Genomic DNA, 19,758 nt, shown 5'->3' on the forward strand with positions numbered 1-19,758 from the left:
CACCTCTAATGGGTAACAACCCACAAAATACTATGTACTACCAGGTATTACCTCTAGAAGATTTCCCTATCCAAGCCCCTCTGCCACTAGTTTGTATGAGAAATGCCCCACAGAAACAGCCCCCTTCACCCACCAGCCACAGAGAGCCTTTGAGACTATCAGAAACAGCCTGGCCAAGGTGTCAAGATATTCAAACTCTTCTCTGAAATATGCTTAGTCACTTCTTTCTGGGTTTGTAGCACCTGAAGAGACAGTCAAGGTCAGGCCCCTGACCTCCACAGGGCGAGGAAAGAGGAAGCTGACACGCGCAGCACGTCATCACGGCCACTGCAAGTGCCTGCATCAAACTGGGAACAGCAAAAGGGCTGGGTGGGTACTGGCTTTTGCTTTGCTTCTTAAAAGCACAATTAAAACCATTGCTTCCTTTCAACCTTTTAACTCTTCAGCCTCTACAGACCGCATTTACATCCTTTCCTTCAGGAGCTGGGCTGATGTAAAGACAATAAAAGCTTCAATTTTCATTTAACTGCACAAACTCAGGAGCTGTGGGATGGGCTGAATCCTCAACGTTAGCAGAACTGAGATTGGCCCTAGTTATTCCAAAGTGAGAAACAGGGTGAGATCACAGGGTAAGGGAAAAAAATAAAAATAAAAACATCTTCAAATGTTAACTCTTCCCACATTGAAAGTCATGGCACTTCCTGGATTTCTGGAAGTATCTGAGGAAGCATTGATGGGAAAGGTGATGTTGCAAAGTCATGCTTTCAGCGATCCTGAGAGAACCAGGCAATAGTCAGAGCATTTCATAAAAATAAAGCATAACAGGTTTTCTGTTGTTTTCTTTTTTTCTTCTTCAAGTTAAAAGGTCAATGTGGGACATCAATCAGTCTAAAATCTGGAATAACTCTTACCTGCTTTGTACTGACTTTAAAGCACTGTTTTACTGAGGTCTCAACTACCCTGACCTTTGGCCATTTTGTCTCTGACATCAACTGAATGTTATGGAGACAACTACGATTTCACAAACCAATTTGGGATTGGCTCCGGGTAAGGTACAAAACAAAACTCATGTGTTCGTTAAATGCAATGAAGGACAAGTGAAGACGAAAGCTGAAAAACATACCAGGAAAGGAACCCTTCATAAGTAAAATACTTTCCAGAATTTTCCATGAGCCATCAGCAATTCTTTAAATAGTTTCAGAATTATGAGGAGACTTTATCTATTACTAAATTAAATGCTGGGAGCAGGTCTTCCATGTAATTGCATACAGTTTTTGCCTGTAGCAGCTAATAAATTCAGCAATGTCCTAAAACTACTTAATAGAAATTAAAAGCTACATTTTATACCTCAAAACAAAGCCAGGACACCTCTATAACGTGGCACTTCACACATCCTGCATTACAGAGTCCCGAGTTTTATATACAAACCAGCACAAGCCAAATCAGTTAAGCACTGTTTCAAATACTTTGGCTAAGGTTAGTGTTTAAAGCCCCTGTGAGGAAGGCGCTCCCCCACACTGCCTGGCTCTGAAGGGTATGCTCGGAGATGGCTCTTGGTCAGCACGAGGCATTCCCAGGCTCTCAGGAGAGTGGGATGGTCGATCCTCCCACGGAAACACGGGGTAGATCTTCATCCTGGTAGTGTTCTCCCAACTTCAGCTCCCGTGAGCTGGAAACATCTAAGCTGGTGATCATTCAGAAGTCAGGTCTCCAGACCTCACATGTTATACCATGTTAATGAGGCAGAGAAACATAACACAAGAGTGTCCTGTCCAGTGGGGTGCCAGTGAAGCTGGGTCAGGTCTTCATCACCTTGTGACAGGAGAGCTGCCATCCAGAATGCACCCAATGCCTACGCCGTTCCTGAAAACTACCTTCAAACCTAACATAATAACTCTGGAGGAGAGTGAAATAGCTGTTCTGCACACGTGGTACCACTGCACCATTAAGTTGGATACTTACACAAGGATGGAATTCTCTTGAGGGAAAAACACTAAATACTCAGAAGGACAGAATTTACACAGCATGTACAAGATAAAACATTTAATTGCAGACTGAAGGACACAGGGAATGATACCCAACAGAGTAAGTACACTGCATAAAGATTTGTTCAGACTGATGAGCAAGATGCAAGCAGGAAAATACAGATGAAAGCAGGGCACAAGTATTTTAATAGTAAGAGTCAGGCCAGAGCACAGGACAGTTGGGGGGACACAGTATGATCAAAACCAAAGAGAATGTGCCATTTCTTTGATACATCAAACATGTCCAGCACTGGCAGACTGAGACCAGACACAGCGGTGCCTTATGCAGTGATGCCTATGTCCCACCTTTTGCCCATGCAGGTCTCCTCCCCATTCCTATGCTGGTACCTGTTTACACTGCAGAGGGTCACGGGTAAGCTGGTTTCCTCTGTGCTTGCACAAATGTGCAGATTTTGTGAGGTGCCAAGATGGCAAGTTCTACTTAAGGGTTTTATAAAGAGTATTGATTTCTTTGCAAGATTCAAGTGTAATGAGCAAAATGAAGAGGAGTTACAAACCTCAAATGCATCAGATTTATCCACTGAATGCCAGTACTTGCTATATGGTCATCTCCGGGAGAACCTCCAGATGACTATTTGCGACTTAGACCCATCTTTGCTACCCAAGCACTTGGCAGGTGGATCTTAAACCTTCACCAAGACAAGATATCAAGAAGGACACCTACGCAATGACTGTGCTGCTATGAACTCAGATTCCCAGCTCAGAAAGCACTCCTTGCTGGTAGGGAGAAGTAACCAAAGGAGAGTCCTTGCAGTCTCCTAACTGCGAGGTTTCCAGCCAACATGATGAAGGTAAAAGGACAATTTCTGGTATTCACATTATGAATTGTTTTTATTACTATTCCAGGACCCATTCAAGATGCTAACTATCAGGAAATCAGTAGTCTTTGAATTTAAAGAGATGGGAAGTGGCACCCAGCAGCTTTCAAGATGAATTACAATAATTTTGGGTGTAGGATGTCATCCTGTTCCTGAAATGAAGGTTTAGAGTGGGGAGGGACCAGCCTCTCTCTACTGCTAGGTCAGTCCCTTTTGTGATATCTCTACTGAACACAGTAATCCAAGGCTGAGCGAGTGTTCCCAGGCATTCAAAGAGACCTTGGGATTTAGTGCTAGGCCAAACACATATAAAGTACTTCCACTGAACAGCCTTGACATTTCAACTTTTTTGAGAACAGAAGACAGCCGCTGAGTTTTCACTTTTAACCATCCAACTTTTTTGTTTATTTTTGGAAAGATTTCCAAAATATTTCCATCTGCACCTGGTTTTACTCTTTCTATGTAACTAGCATAATATTCAACAATCAAGAAATACTGTTGTGAATCGCACTGAAAGATGTTTTTCCTGTTCTGCTGGGTTCTGAAACCCCTGCATTGCAATAAATTAAAAGTTAAAACAATAGCCTAGTGATTCTGAGGGATCCTGCGACTTAAGAAAGTTGATAATAAAGAATATATACAACAGTAACTTCTTTGCTGCTTGCATGCAACAGAGCATATGACTGAAGTTAACCTTGTGGGAATTTATTCCTAGCTATTTGTAACCTTTTAAAATTTATCTTCCTCACATATCTTCTGATTCTTATCTGCTAAATTTACTGAAAAATCCTGTTTTCTCTGGCTCTGTCTGGTGATCACCTATCATTTGCGGTTCTTCTCTAAAGACTCTCCTGGTCCCTGAGGTCCTTTTTAGTGAACAGAAATCCTAAACAAAGTGCTTTTAGATCTCTTTGTACAGGAATTTCTGGACCCTCTCCCCATTACCCAGCTCCTTAAAGGCGTTTGTGGTTTTTTTTTTTTGTCAATATACAATCAGACACTATTGTTTTTAAGGCTGTATCCACAACATCCGCTGGGACACAAAATCCTGCGCCTCTAAATCTTTGGGGAATTGTCCCAGGTCCTGAATTTATGAACTGAAACGATGCGGAAGGCGACTTCACCCAGAGCATCTCTCCTCCCTGCAGGAAAATAAATTCACCGTTATGAGTAATTCTACTGGCATTTGCACATCTGTTTGCATGTTCTGCAGCCACGGTCTTCATTAGATTAGCCCTTCATAGACAATCTACCTTTTATTTTGTTTTAATCCTGTGTCTTTTTCCCCTACAGCTTTCTTTGTGGACTGTCAAAAAAAAAAAAAAAAGCTTTTGAGATAAAGATGGAATCTTTATAAAATATCTGTAATTGATACAAAGATCCAGTGCAATAAATATGAATTGCCAATAATAAATTTTGCCCATTTTTGCTTAACCAAGGTTTTAACCAATCTTCTTACACGTAGCTTTCAAATATACGCAAAAAATGTTTTAACAAATTATGTTCCAGCAATCAATGCTCCAACCAAATCCAAACTTTCTTAATCTCCACCCCAATACATTATCACCCAGCTTAATGCGCTTGTCTGGGGATTAGGCTCAGTCTATTTCCCTTTCAACCACCATCAGTTTGGAGCAAGCTGCCCTATTTCCACTCAAGCTGAGGGGAGCCCTACATTGTCAAGTTGTCTCACCGATTTCAAGAGAGATGTTCGGTGGAGGAAAGGTGATGCAATCCAGCCCTCTGATTCCATTCAATCCAGCACTTGGAAATTGGAAGTGATGTGTGTTTCCGCACACAACCCCATGTTACTTTAAAAGAAGAGGCAAAATATACTGTACATGCTGCAGTTCCCCAACGTTACATGGCATTACATTATGGAACACAGCAGGGATCTGGATTTGGCACAGACCTGAGTGTATTTTGCATATTTCAAAGAATCTGCAACCACAAGCCCTCGATAGAAAGAAAGAATATGTACCTGTTTCTAATCACTGCAATATGTCTTTTTCACTTTCCTAGTAACACAACAAAAACCCACCAGACTAATCAGCAGGTAACAGGAGAGCTGACCTAATTATGTCTGATACCAAAGGAAAAACTGGCCAAATGTTATGAACAATCACACTCCTTGTAGGTCTTCTTTATTTTTCCCGTATTTGACTCCTGCAATAAATTTAAGTAAATTGCCGTTTACGGTCATTTTACATTTGACTCATATATCAATGTGGGGTTTCTGTCATGTTCTCTCTAAGCTGAGTCTGGTATCTGTTCATCTTAAACATCTTACAAAGAAGGAAGCATTATAATTTCATAATGTAACTTTTGATTCAACACTACTTCATTCTTCAGTGTTTATCTTCAGCAAGTCAGCCCAACATGACTCTAATTACAAACTCTTTCTATACTCTGCTCTGCAGGAACCAAACGGATTAGCTGAAAGGTGCTGTACCATGTGTTGCCAGAGCAAATCTCACCCTGCAGTCCTTAAGTGGCCAGAGGGACACAGCTGAATAAAAGAGGGAGTATTTATGTCTTAAAAAGCAAAGCTTTACAAAATTAAAAGAATCCAAATGTTTGCAACCTACATCAGGAAAAAACAAGGACGGAAGGAAAGGAAGAGCAGGCAGTCACCGGAGATAGCAGAGAACATCTCAGGGCTACCAGAGCTCTACAGGTGTTTTTCACACGCAAGGTGCTGGAGCTCAGGCACCAGGGATGTTGACTAAGGTGTCCATGAGGTCTAAGAAAAGCAGCCCCAGTATCTGTAGGCCTGCAGTAGACAAGGAATAATTTTACCAACATTTGGCAAAACATCATTTGGTTTTACCAAAATGTGTGAAATAGGCTCCTTGAACAGAGATGTAAGTCCTTACTGTCTGCAGATCTGTTTCCAAAAACTGTAGCCCACAGGGGATTGACTGGTGTCTGCTAAGGAAAGCAGTCATGCTACACTCTTCTCAGATTTGGGTCACTAAAAGAAGCTCTCTTCTTTGCTTATACATGATTTTCACGACACTTATAGAAACACAATGTGTTTGAGGTTTTTATCCCAGTTCCCTTACGTGAGTCTGATTTCAATTCACCAACAGGGTGAACAGATTTAAAAGGAATGGAAAAACAGGGAGCAGCACACTGCAGAAGACTCATTTGCTTAGGTCATCACGTAAATACGAAGAAGATTCAATGAATGTATCCATATATGACCTCGCTCCAAAATGCAGACAACCAATGTCACTAAGGACATAAAACCCAGGGCAAACAGCCTGTAGAATGTTTCTATTCTGCAGTACAACAATTCCTTCTAAAATAAGATTTAAAGTACTTAAACTTGAATTACTTTTTGAAAGATTACAGGGATACAAGAATGAAAGAACAACAGTGAGAACCATGTTAGTCATCAATAAACACACAAAAAACCACACAGAAGCTCTGTCCATACGGGCCAAAGTACTGCTTTCCAATCAGCAGCAACGGATCTGCACACAGGTAAGACAACCCCTCAGAAATGCTCCCCAATCATTTCTGCTGCATCTTTTCTCATCACAGCCTGACATTTCACTAGATGGAATTGTTTGCCTTGAGATTTGTCAAATTTCATTTCTGCTCCTACCAGTAAGCAGCCTTCAAACACAACTGCATCAGTTGTGCACATTGCCAGAAATACAAACACAACTTGCAGATAATTCCCAGAAGAGGTTTGGCAAGTGTGGGAAACTTGCCTGGCCGCACTGGGACATGCAGGTCACCTGGTGTGCTCTTACATGATGAGATCAGAATAAATCTTTAAATGTCTGCACCCTGGGTGAAAACATTCAGGCTTGAACGTAGTACGGTTCTTTTCTGCAAATGTCTGCAACGTCCATATGATCAGAGAACGGCTCTGTTGTACGCTCCTGGCTGCAGTAACTTGCTAGAAGACGTGCAGAAAGGATCACAAAAGAGTATTGACTGAAATAAACTTGCTTAAAACCTCAAGCTACCCTGAAACAGCTCTACAAAGGATGTAGAAACTAGGTGCAGTCCAAATCCATCTTTTACTCCAAGATTATGCTGAGTCATCTAAATGGAGTACAGTTCGTTCATACTTCTGAAGCTGTTACATAAATAACCCTATTTCCCTTCTTTATTGGAGCTGATCTCTTTTAAAATATACACTCACAAATGCGAACAGCAAGCTTACCTCCCTACTGCTATCATTAAACAATAACGAGGAGCACGACTGTTAATCAAAAGCAGACTCCAATATAAAATCCTCTCAAAACCAGACTGGCCCACTTAAGACATATATCCCTGAAAAGTTTCCAACTGCTGCAATATCCTACTGCGAGCTCCATTAAAAATATAGCTATTCCCACAACCATTCCATGCTTCCTTTGCTAGTGACACTTTGCTACCAGGTAGTTTGTCATGTGGATTACTTGGGCAAAAAGTGCCTTTCCATCTTTAACTGAGTAGGTAGCACGGGCAAGTCCTCCATCCAGTGACTGGAACAGATAAGGGCTACACTGAGACTTTTTAAAACAAAGCAAAGGTGCAAACCCAGTCACTTATCTCTCTGTTTGTTGCCTAAGATCCTTCAAGTCAAAGAAAATGCCGTAGTCTTGAGTAAATTAGCAAAAAATGCTTGAGGACAAAGACAATTTCATTCTTCAAAATCTTCTGAAATGCACTGATTTAGTTGTCTGACAGAAGTAGTGCGGGTAACGAGTGGTTTCTTTTTTCTTGTAGTTGTTACTGGTGCTATACACCAACAGAGTGAGACAGTTTCTGAATTGGGTTCTGCATTCTGTCGATTTTTGGAGATCTCCTGACATCATGAGGATGCCAGATATGTGGTTTGCTCATGTTGGGGTTTTTTGGTGTTGTATTATTTTTTTTTTTAAGTGTTTTACATATGGGCAAAAAAGATGGAAAAAATAATAATTTTTTGTAACCACGTTTACATTTGGAATAAAAGCCGTGTTAACTCTTAACACAACTTTGCCCTCATGAGAGATGCAGCTTTGCCAGCTCTGGATAAGCTCTTAACCTCTAAAACAACTCTTTGTCATAATAATTGTAGCTAGCATAGCAACTTTTAAAGCCAAAAAATCCTCAGGCTACCTCCGAAACATATCAAGAGGCTCTTTTAAGCACAAGATTGAGGTTCCCATAAGGGCTCTCCTTAACACCAGAGAGTCGGGAATGGCTGTAGCTTTGCAAGCAAGTGAACACAAAGCAGTGAACCCAAAGGACTCCTGGCATTGTTTTTTGACCTTTCTGAATTTTCAAACTCCTGAAAAATTTTAAGTACAGATATCTTAAAATTTCACACATGCTGATGGATTTATAGCCCTGTTTTTTCCAGCCACATTTCACAGACCTATAATAGTAATCCACATAGTGCTACAGTAGTCAGTGGACCGCAGGCTGAACGTGATTGAGAAAGGCTATCAGCTCACAGTGGCCCAAAAAGGTAACAAAGCCACAGAGATTCAATTTGCATGCAAGAAAATGTCCCGAGTACTTGTGATACAAGATGGATCTGGAAGTCTCCTGCTGACTGCCAAGGACATGTCTGAGGGCTGAAGTCACCAAGGCTGGAAGCTGAAGAGTCTTCCCACATGGGTTGAGTCCAGTCTGTCCAAGTTGATGGTAATGAACTAGCTCTAAATGCCACTTCCCCATCAGGATGTAAAATAACGACTGCAGCGAAGACTGCATATGTCAGGTAATATAAACAGACCCATTTCTTTTACTTTCTCCTGCTAAGACCGGAGACTATGTGATGCTCATACCCTGGTCAAGGATCTAGCACCTTGTCTCTTGGGCAGCAATCTCTGCAGCTGCATTTCTGAGGTGACACCTTAGAAAGGGGCACGGGATACAGCTTCTATTTCCAACTGCATGTCAAGCAGATAATCCTTATAGAAGGCTCACAAAATAATGTTTTGATTGGGTTCATCAGATCAGGAAGTATTTGAAAAGTTTAACCTTTGGAATTTAGCATTTCAATACTGTACCGCGGTTGTCCGAAGAAAAGGTTCATGAAATGCTGGATGAAGTTTGTGCCTCAAACAGCAGCATATTGGGAGGATAATGGACAAGAGTCCATCAGTAAAGGTCTTAGTTGCTTTTACAGCTCATCTTGATGAAAAAGATTCTGCAAGCATCTCCTTGCACAACATCAGGAGCCTCAAAAATGGAGATGATTCCAGCTATCACACTGGACATGCCTGCTTCAGAGATATCTCGTGTTTTAAACAACTACTGCAGCATAGACAGAACGCTGAGATTTCCTTTCTCTGCCCACCTGGGGACCCACGCTGAGTTGGCCGGCCAGCTGTCATGCCTGCTGAAAGGATGCAGAGGGGTTTCCTGCATTCTTTTTATGCTGCTTGCTCCCACCCAGCTCCTCAGCCCCCTCCCTAACTGATCATAAACTGCATCAAAGACCATCAGGACCCGGTTTCCTGTCTGTATTTCCTTCTGAGCCACAAGGGCTCCTCAGAATAAACACCACAGATTTCAAAAATTAAAGAAAGGGTATTTCCATGGTGGTTCTTTCCACACTGATTTAAAACGTGGTCCCTGGGACATTCACCAGCATCAAAACTGGCTTTTCCAGGGGCTGGCTGCCGAGGCAGTGCTGTGATGGAGCGTGGGCACCACTCTCATGGTGGATCAGAGGCTGAAAGGAGAGGCAGACGGCACGATGCTGAGGATGGACACAGACAAGATGGCTCTTAAAGAAGGCTGCAGTTCAGAGCATCTTCTCACTGAAAGAAGTCCAGGGTGGAACAAGCCTGTTGGAAGACGCACAGCTCCAGCCAAAAGGCAGAGATCCAGCACACAAAGTGCCGCTGTGAGCAGGTTCCCACTTAATGGTTCATGGAAAATAAGACATGGGGGTGAACAAAGGCCTTTGGGCTGGGACAGCCACCAATGGGTGCATTCACTCCTCTGCTTCTTGGATTGTCTCCTCTGAAGCTTATATGGAGGAAAGGGGAATGTGCACAATGAGCCTGAGAAAGATGTGAAACTTTTGAAAGCAGTAAACGCACACTGGATTTCCCATTCTATAAATTTTAAATACGAGGCAAGGAAATTTTTTACTCTCAGGAAGACAGATGTGCCCTGTCCCCTATTTTTCCCAGTTTCTTCATGTCTCTTTTAAAACACACTGGCAAAGTTAATTTTCAGGAACTGAAAGAGGAGAAAGGTTCCTGCACCTTCCACTTTTGTTTTATTTGAAAAATAGAGCTTTGCAGAATTAACCTATGCAGAGTGACCCCGTAGTCTGATCCATTTTACTTTTCTTTCCCAACTGACTGGTTTTGCTGGGAAAATGAAGTATTATTGAAATAACAGGGTATCCTGGGAGAGAGAACTGTGCCTGCTCCTGTGGTATATACAGGTAAAGACAATCCCTGAAAGTATGGCTTTGACGTGACCTTTTCACATATTCCTTAGCCTTCACAGAAGATCGGGGAAGGACAGGGAAAACCTTCATCTGGAAGCTCCAGGACGCCAGCACAGGCCTGACACAGCCCCTGGGAGGAGGACGAGTCAGAAATAACCAGGCCAAGAGGACTTAGCTGTTTTCTTTCTCCCCGCATGCAGGCAGCTCCCTCTGCCTCATGCCAGTACAGAGAAAAGCAAAAAGCAACAAATCAGGGAAGACTGGCCAAGCACATGAACGCAGTCCACTCAGAAGGCAGATTTAAAAAAAACCCAAAAAACTATTTTTTTTTTTCTCAGTTGGTTTTCATGAGAAGGGCTTGTTCCAAAGAGGCTTGATCAGGGCACAGGATGGCGCTGCGGCCACCCACTGCTGCATCACAAGGGGATTTTCAGCAGTCATGCTAGAGAACTCCCACAGTCAAGTAACATCCCAGTAACACCTAGAACCCTCTTGGCTGTTCCTTACGAGTAGAGTATCCTTTCTGCACTGGTACATGTCCTTCCTTATAGATGGGAGCAGGAGGCCTCATATAGCATGTTCTGCAGTTGGCGTTGGAGAGACAAGGCAGACTTCAAAGTGTGGCCCTGATCAGCAGATGTATCAACAAGTCCCAAGTATGAGTGACAGCCCTGCAACAGCTTTGCAGACTTTCTGGGAAAGAATTCTTGTTCAAACAGACATTTTCCTTGAACGCTTTCTCCAAATCGCTTATGGATAAGAGAAAAATGCAGATGTATGCACCACACACCAGCTCAGTGAATGGTTTCATGCAGTATCTAAAACCCACAGGTATGTAAGCAGTAGAAGCCCAGAAGCCAGAATTTCAACACCTCAGATCTGAGGGGCTGTGGGATCACAACACTGCCATAAATCTACAGATAATTCAAGTGACAAAGTGGAAGGAAGGAGAACAGAGTTCATCTTAGGATCTCTTAAGAAGACTGTTTAAATTTTCTGTGAAATAGAACAGCAATTTTTCCTTAATCTTACCTCAAAACTGCTATTGTACAGTATAATTAGAAATAATTTTATTGCCTCAAATTTTCTTTCTTATCTGATTTTTTTATCCGTTTTATAGCCCTGCAATAATATTCTGTGCCTAGGTCTAAATGACATGACAATTGGAATCGGCCACATTGCACAGAATGAAATCAGCCCAAAAACCAGGGAATGATGTCTTTGATGTCATCATATTGTGATGATTAACAAAAGCAAGAAAAACTAAACACACATTAAAAAAAAAAATCACTTTATCTTCTTCATTAGTAGTGGACGGGCTAATCAAATCATGCAGTATTTCTAACCAAGCCTGTTACTGGATCTCATCAAAATAAATGAGCAAAACTTGGATGGCAAAGTAAGCTTACAAGAGGGAAGTTCCTTAAGTCAGAATCATCAAGATTTGGCTTCTGGAGCTTTACTTTCTGTTCTGTTGGCTTACAGCATAGTAAAAGTATAAATAAGGCAGAACTTAAAGCTTAAAAGGCAATGAGAAGAATAACACAACTTATAAGGCACACTCTGCTCATTTGACAGTTCCCAGCATCCCATAAACACAAAAAGCAGTTCAGCCAGTGACCTTCAAAAAACTGGATTCCTTTACCCAGGGACTGCGTATTCAAGGTCAAAGTTTCACTAGACTTCAGTCTGCAAGCGTGGCATATTAGCTATTCAGCTGTAACTCCTGTAATGACAGGAGACAGCTGAGATCTGCTCAAATCAAATTACAGCTCTGATTATGCAAAACAGTATGGTTCTGCATTTCCTGACACCAAGACTACTTCAGAGTGCAGCTTGAAGGTATCTGTTGTAAGATTTCTGAAAACAGGCAATTAAAACAACAAGCAAAACCCTAGTTTATTACTCTACTCATATTTGGTAAAGAATACTTCATGACAAATTATATATACAAATGTGTCAACGGCTGAATATAAACACTGAGAAGTATTTTGTAAAATATATCTCATACCGTCAGGGAGTTGTTTACAGGACAAAGCATCATCAAGATCCTTGGCAGTTGATGGGTCAATGGTGAAAATGCATTCTTTCCTATCCAGGGAAAAAAGAAGAAAAGAAAAATTTATCTTCCAGTCATGAGGAAAGTATCAAAACACAGAGACCATCAGAAACGTCCAGACAACAACAACGATGTTTTCAGAAGACTCTTTTTGTTGAAACATCTTCCAATCTAATCTGAAAGTCTAAATCTAATCTGAAAAAAAAGGGGGGGTTAGACAAGTATATCTCCTTGGCTTTTTTTTTTATTTTTCTTTTTGGTTTTACTGCTTGCTCTTAACAGCTTTTATCTCATTACTGATTTTCCTCCACAAAAACTAAACAATTTAGCCCATCAAGTTCACTCCAAAGAAACAAGCAGGAAAAAGCCTTGATGCCTTGCAGCTAGAGTAAAAATAGATTGTTCCTAATTGCAAAGCTAAATGGAACACAAATAACCCCCGTCCCCATGCAGAAGAGCAGATACCGCAGCCACCTGAAACTCCACGAGCACAGCTAGCACGAAGCAGAGGCAGCGAAACATCTACAAACCAAGCTGAATGGTAACAGAAATGAGTGAGAGTTTTGGCCTCAGTAAAGACACCGAAGGGGTGCAGTACTTTATAACATCTACGTTGCCCGCTGTGCACCAAAGGGAAGAGCAGGTTCAATAGGAAACACTACGCAAGTTGTAGAATGAAAGAGCTCCAAATCAGCTAATTAGATCTAGCAAATCAACTTGGTGCTTAGGAAAAGCTGAATGCCCTTTAACATATGCTGTACTAGGTGGTACCTGGAATATGCAGCCGTGCCCTGGAAGGCTTACATACGTGTGTCCTGTCGCAGTAGGTGGCAGCAATACCGGGAACACACCAAGAGGACCACAGATATGGTCTAGGGCCACGTAGGTGAGACAAAATAGAACATCTGACTCAGGAACCATCATGTTTAATAGAGCAGAGCCTGGCACCAGCAAGACCCAAAACCCAAAGCATTCAACAAATAAAACTTCCTAAAGTCCTGCTTTACGGCCACCCTTCATCTCTTCTTGCCCGGGGCCCTGGACTACAGCAGAGTTCACCCAAGCAATGTGTGGAATGTGGGACTGGAGCTGAAGAGCCGTGAAAGACAGTAAAGGAATGGGTTTGCTGGTTTATTTTGCTTTTATCTTAACGTTTAGAATAAGTTCAGCCCCTCCTTAAAAGATCCCCCAACACAATGGTATAGGCTGAGGCTGCCAAGGGAGAGATCAGCCTGCTTCTTTTCTTCTTTTCTCTTTCCCGCAGAAAACCTCATATCATGATGGCAACTCCCTTCTAGAGATGTATAATGAAAACACATATTATTTTTCTTACAGCACAACCACCGATACACTCCCGGGGTCGGAGAGGTGGGAGGAGAAAAATTACAGCGAACTTTTAAAGGAGCAAGTGTCACGTAGAATTAGCAAGTCTTGGTCTCTTTGCATGGGTGCTTGCACAGTGAGAGCAATGTCTCTCTTCTCAGGCCTATCACTTCGGTACTTAAATGCTCTGGGTGGTATCTGTTGGTATCAGACAGCTGGCAGCATGTATTTATATAATTCCACCAGGCACACTAAATAGAGATTTTCAAAGACATAAAAATCAGTAAAGCACTTCACTGCCTTCCGAGACTTTGAAAATCTTTAGAATATGCTAGCTTGCAGATTGGATAGCAAAGCTGCCTTAATCCCCAGATGCACGTTAGTTTCTGATCCTTCACATGCATCGAAACAAATTAGAGATCGCGACACTGAAAGATATAAAACCTTTTCAGCTACACCGGGACTTTGATCTGTTGCTGCCTAGCTACCCAACACCAGGAATCAACCAATTTTTAAAGGCTTGCAAACACCCTTACTTCCACAAATATATATTCCTTAAAATTCCACTTAAGGACGGAATTTCAGGATACCTCCACTCCAAGGTACTGTGCAACTTTCTTTAGGGAGCCACGCATATGCAGGTACACAGACAGCCATAATACATGCAGAATGGGGACATGCATTTGTGCCAGCCTGAACGTATCGATACACCAGGACCAGATCTCACTCATATAAAGCGTATAAAGGCAACAGCATCCTGGCACTGCGACTGTCCCCTCCCCCCCCCCCCCCCCCCCCCCAGCCACATCTAGTAAATTTTCCGTTAAGTTACTTCATTTAAAAGAGCAAACGGCACTGAACTAATGGGTTGCTTTATCTGACAAGTGACCAAGGGTTTAAGAGCTTCTTCAAAGAGAATGTGGGTTCCTGTGTCAGGGGAACAGATAGCTTATCCCAGATGTTCAGGGCCTGCAACCACAAGCATCTGCCACCCATTGCGAATCGTAGCTCCAGGCAGTTCAAAAATTAGCAGATTGGTTTCAGCGAAGTGCATATTTGCAGTCTGCCCTGGAAAGAAGCGAGCGTAAATCCACGGGTGCCAAATTCTGAACACATTTACACAAGGGTAGCAACTAACGGGCTGCTTTGCTGAGATGTATTTGGCCAGTCAAATCTACCGCAGAGGTCAGCGGTGGCCCCAGTTCAGAAAGCCCAAACTGCGGGGCCGGCAGGGCAGCCCCCAGCCCTCCCCTGGGCAGCGCTTTGCGCAGAGCTCGCTGCCCGTCGGGACGCACTGGCCGGGCTCCGAGCAGCCTCTTAGCATGCAAACTGCAGGCACAGACACGGCTCGCCATCCGAGATACTTAAACTCACAGATGCAAAGCTGAAGAGGGGTCCAGACAAATACCGGTTTAGCAATTCTCACCAGCGTTTCTGTGTGCAGCACAGCTGGGGTATGTTTTACCACCCGGCTCAGATCCAATCGCTTCTCCTTTAAAACTACTCAAGGCACTTGGACTTGTAGCTTGTCACAGGCAGTTTATTCTGGGCACAGACTGCAAGGTGAGGTAAGGAAGTCACTGAGCAAGTAAAAAGGGAACGGTACTCCCTGGCATAAGGACCCTGCAGAAGCGGCGCAGAGCCGATGGCCAGGTAAGTCAATGGGACGAGAGAAGCTGATCTGCAAGCAGAGCTCAAAGTTCATAGCGGTGAGACAATCCCTGGCACACAGCAGTACACCTCACTGAAGTTTGTTAAGCAAATTCCGCTCACCAGTAATTGCATTATTAAGTGTGATGAATTATATTTCTGGTTTTCAGTTTTTATTACTGGAGAAGTTTTAGATGGGTATAGGAAGCGGGGCTGGCATGTGGGAAAGAAAATAATCCACCGAGTGATGGAACTGCAGCACCGAGCCCAAGGGTAGCACCCCGCACGCATGCTCCTCCAGGGCAAGGTCCCCCCGGTAGGCATGTTCTCAGCTATCTCCTCCTGCTTTTCCTCCAGCCCTAGCGGTATCACCTTTTATCTCCAGCAGGCTGCAGAGAGCCGCCTCTCCTCCCAGAGAGATTTGGGGCAAGGCAGCGGAAAACAAGGGGAGGAGAGGCCGCTCTGCAAGCCGTCCCCTCCCTTGGCACCTACGCCAGCCACTCCTGTACAAACCCCCAGGGAGGACCCTGGAGGCAGCTGACAAAAACCATCTGGGTGAAGAAATAACATTGCTCCCAGCTATGCGGAAAGTCCACCCCGTGAAGAGGAAGGAGCCATTCAAATTCCTCCCCTGACCATACTGTCTGGTTGTACAATACCCCAAAGGCTGCGGCACAAAGGATGTCGCAGAGATCAGACCACATTTCTGACCATAACCGGTAACAAAACCAACCTGCAGTGGGTTGTATGACTCAACCTCAAGGCAACAGCACTGTTTATGCACCTGCTAACAAAAACGTTGCTTAAGCACAAGCAAATATCGCGGCTACATGTATGCACATTTGCATTGACCACAGGTAAATACAAATTGGCAGCTGTGTCCAGCTTCTGGAGGGCCACCAAGGTGACCTTGTGGGTTAAGAAGCTTGATCGTTCCCCTCTCCCCCTTCTTTAAAAGCCCCAAAAGAGCCATCTCTCATTGTCATAACACCTAATAAAAATCTGTTTTATTCATTTAAAATTGTCAAAACAGACTTTGTAAAAGTAATGAGATGTTCCAAGTCCACTTGTTCCAACATACACACAACTTGATTAGTTAAAGGAAACTGGTTTAGGAGATACAGACACACACAGAGTTAAGAGATTTTTCTGGTTTGCATTCTGGAAAGGACTAGATAAACATGTGCCTTTAAGAACCCCCCAACCTCCTCACATTGATGAAAACCAAACATTTTGGCATGGAAACTTCCACTTTTTACAGGAGCCTCTTCATCCAAAATGTATGTTTAATGCAGGTTTGCAGAGGTGGACCTGCTCTAGCATGGAGTTTCTGTCGATGGAAGAATAAAATCTTTTCTCCCTCCTCCTCGTGGCCAGAGGTTTCATGCGCCAGAGCAGGGCAATGCCTACGAGAGTTTTGGAGGATCAGGGGAACGGCTCGCACTGAGCGTGGTGGACCTGCAAGCAAGATGCTGGAAAGCACGTGCTGCACACAGACTGCCCAGACCCTGCCAGCCCCAGGCAGCGCCCGGGCGCCCTGATCCAGCCACCTCGAGCCCCGAGGCAGTGACAAGAGCACTGCTAAAGGCAAAGCTCGCACGCTGGCTCTGTCTGCCATCTTGCAAACCAACCATCTAGGGGGAAAAAAAAAAAAATAAAAAAAAAATCGCAGAATAGAGCACTTAGCTTATTAGACAGTAACGACAGCATGCACATATATAGGCTGGTATATCAATCCTAATTTAAGGAAAGCTAATTAAGTGCAGTTTCTCTTTGCACAGCTTAAGGAAGACTAATTAAAGCGGACAAGCATATCTGTAGGGCAGTTAGTCTTTTTACCTTTAACAGGAGCTAAAATAAACAGCTACTGCAGCGGTAGAGGTAAGATAAGTAGTCTGTTGGTGAGCTGGAATTACCGTCATGGTAATTAAAATATTCACAGATCCCAGGACTGCAACAGCAGTTTGTTTTTCTTTGTGCAAATACGTATATCTACGCAAAGGTATTCGCAAGAATCAGCAGAGAAAATACTGTACAGTTGGGGCTGCAAGGTTTGGTACAATATATCAATTTTTGCCAGCTAAACTGTTCAGAATTCAACATATCACTTAGTTTTAGCCATAAAACATAAACACCCACAACACAAGGAGATTACAAGTCCCAGTGGTCAGAGCTCCATCTTCACTCAAGTGGAAGGCTACTTGGATCAAGATGAAGCATTGCATTTGTAAGCCATGGGCTCAAGCTGTTAGAGGCAAGGTTTCTAGAACGGCCAGTTGGTGGGCAAAGTTTGGGTGTTGCCAGTATAATTTTCTGTAAAAGCAGCTCAGTGCTGCTAATGGAGAAAAGTGCCGGTTTGTACACAGTAGACAAAGCAGCGCCTTGCAGCCATGCAAATCCTCCTAACACAACTGGATGGCCTTCCCAGCCAGCATCGTGCAGATGAGTCAACTTGCCAGTGGAAACACGGAGCCCAGGCTTTCACCACCCTAACAAATGCCAACAATCATGAAAGAACAGTTCAGAGAACTGCATGTATGCACTAGAGCATCAGAAAACCCTCCGTGAAGTAAGATGCTGTCCTCACCAGATAAAGTGGCCAGTCACGGTAGGCAGAGTCCTAAAGAAGCATGAACCAGCTACCCGGGAACCAGGGAAAGCAGAGGATGGAAGAAGGACATCCCAGGCACCACGAGCACAAGTCAGCTGTGCAGCCTAATCAAGTCCACACTCCTGCGTGCCACAGATCACCACCCCTCCTGGCCCTGGCCCTGGCCCTGGCTGCAGCCACCACCAACTCAAGGCACTCAGATTGAAGCCCCAACTTTGCCATTTGCCTGAACTTGCATTGCTCAGAGCCAAGGTGGTGGGCAGAATTTAGACTGCCAAGTCTCACAAGAGAGGAGGAGAGAACTGGGCACCTCTGCAAGCAAACCAGAGCACCTAAGGAAGGGGCTAAGCAGGGAACCACCGAGGGTCTCCCAAAAGGAAACCCAGACACAGGGGCTTAGTATAGTCTATTCTGTTCTATCTGTTTCAGTGGACCAACAACAATCACCTAGTCCAACTGCCTGACCAGTTGAGGGCTGACCAAGTTAAAGTATGTTGTTAAGAGCATTGTCCAAATGCCTCTCTAACACTGACAGGCTTGGGGCATCGGCCACCTCTCTAGGAAGACTGTTCCAGTGTTTGACCACCCTTTTGGTAAAGAAATAATTCCTAATGTCCAGTCTAAACTTCCCTTGGTGCAGCTTTGAACCATTCCCATGCATCCTATTACTGGATACCAGGGAGAAGAGATCAGCATCTCCCTCTTTGCTTCCCCATCTCAGGAAGCTGACAGAATTAACGTGCCTGAACTTAATTACCTTATTTGCCTCAGAAGCAGTCTGCTGCAACGTTTACTGGACATTCAGGAAAACCAACGCATTCAAAACAACTACAAAAGAGAACAAAGAACCCACCAGAAGCCACAGCACCCACTAGCCTGGAAAAGGTGACCAAAACCTGCTGCCTGTGAATTCCCAGCACACAAACACTGCACAACTGAAGATTCAAGCAGCCCAGTGGCTACCCACACACTGCCCATCCTGCCCTGCCCCAGGCTCGGTGCTCGCAGCCCACAATCCCTCCAGTCATCCAACAGCTCCTGAGGCACCAAGTTAAATCTTTTGCAGAAACATTAGCCTATTTCCAAAGATCAGACTGCTGCAGTTGGAGGCGAGAACAGTAATGACCATCATTTTGTTTATTAAAGTTTAGGCAGCGCAAGCCTTCTTTAAACTTGAGTATGTCAGTGCTAAGACATTTACAGTACGAGTGACTGCATGTCTAGACACTTGCAATGCATTTACATTCTTCTAGGGACTCCTTAGATTGTCCTGTTCTCTCCACTCTCTGAGTACGTACAATAGCCTGGTGGGAGTGAAAGCTCAGCCTCCTGGTTTACCCTTATTAACTCCAGCTCAAAGCTGGCATTTTAAAATTAAGTACAGCAAAGGCACTTTTAGAATCTTTAAGCTCTTCAGGTCATTTCTAAGACCCTGCTGAGCTCCATCTTGCAAAAGTTAAACAGACATCATTTCTCAGAGCTGGAAACAGTTGTTTTAATTTGGGAACAGGCAACCTCGAGCTGTCAACTCACTCCAGTGAATGCTACTAACATTTTTTCACACAACAGTCCAATTGTTATGGCAACGACAAAAATCAATCTCGTTCTTCAATCACAAGTAAACCCAGCTCGACCACAGTGTCTGCACAGATTTGTTATAAAGTGCCAATAAGCATGGGACCAATTCCACTGATGTTCATCACTCAAATGGGGATGAAGTACTCTTTTGCTGAGAGAAATTTCAGAGAATAATCAGTGCTTGAACATTTTAGAGACTTCAACATCCCACTCCTAAAGACATCTATTACGCGTAGTGTCTACCACATTTGTCACACTTGATGCTGGCA

The 19,758-nt window shown here is 43.5% G+C and overlaps 1 protein-coding gene across 1 annotated transcript in view; it reads right to left on the reverse strand.

Annotated features, from left to right (window-relative positions):
- Positions 1-19,758, reverse strand: part of DIS3L2 (DIS3 like 3'-5' exoribonuclease 2) — a 175,687-nt gene that overhangs the window by 84,949 nt on the left and 70,980 nt on the right. Inside the window, 1 exon segment of the mRNA XM_009883404.1 lies at positions 12,280-12,359. Coding sequence (XP_009881706.1) covers positions 12,280-12,359 — 80 coding nt within the window.

This window comes from Charadrius vociferus, unplaced genomic scaffold (genome assembly GCF_000708025.1).
Source record: "Charadrius vociferus isolate BGI_N301 unplaced genomic scaffold, ASM70802v2 scaffold214, whole genome shotgun sequence".
Classification (NCBI taxonomy): Eukaryota; Metazoa; Chordata; class Aves; order Charadriiformes; family Charadriidae; genus Charadrius; species Charadrius vociferus.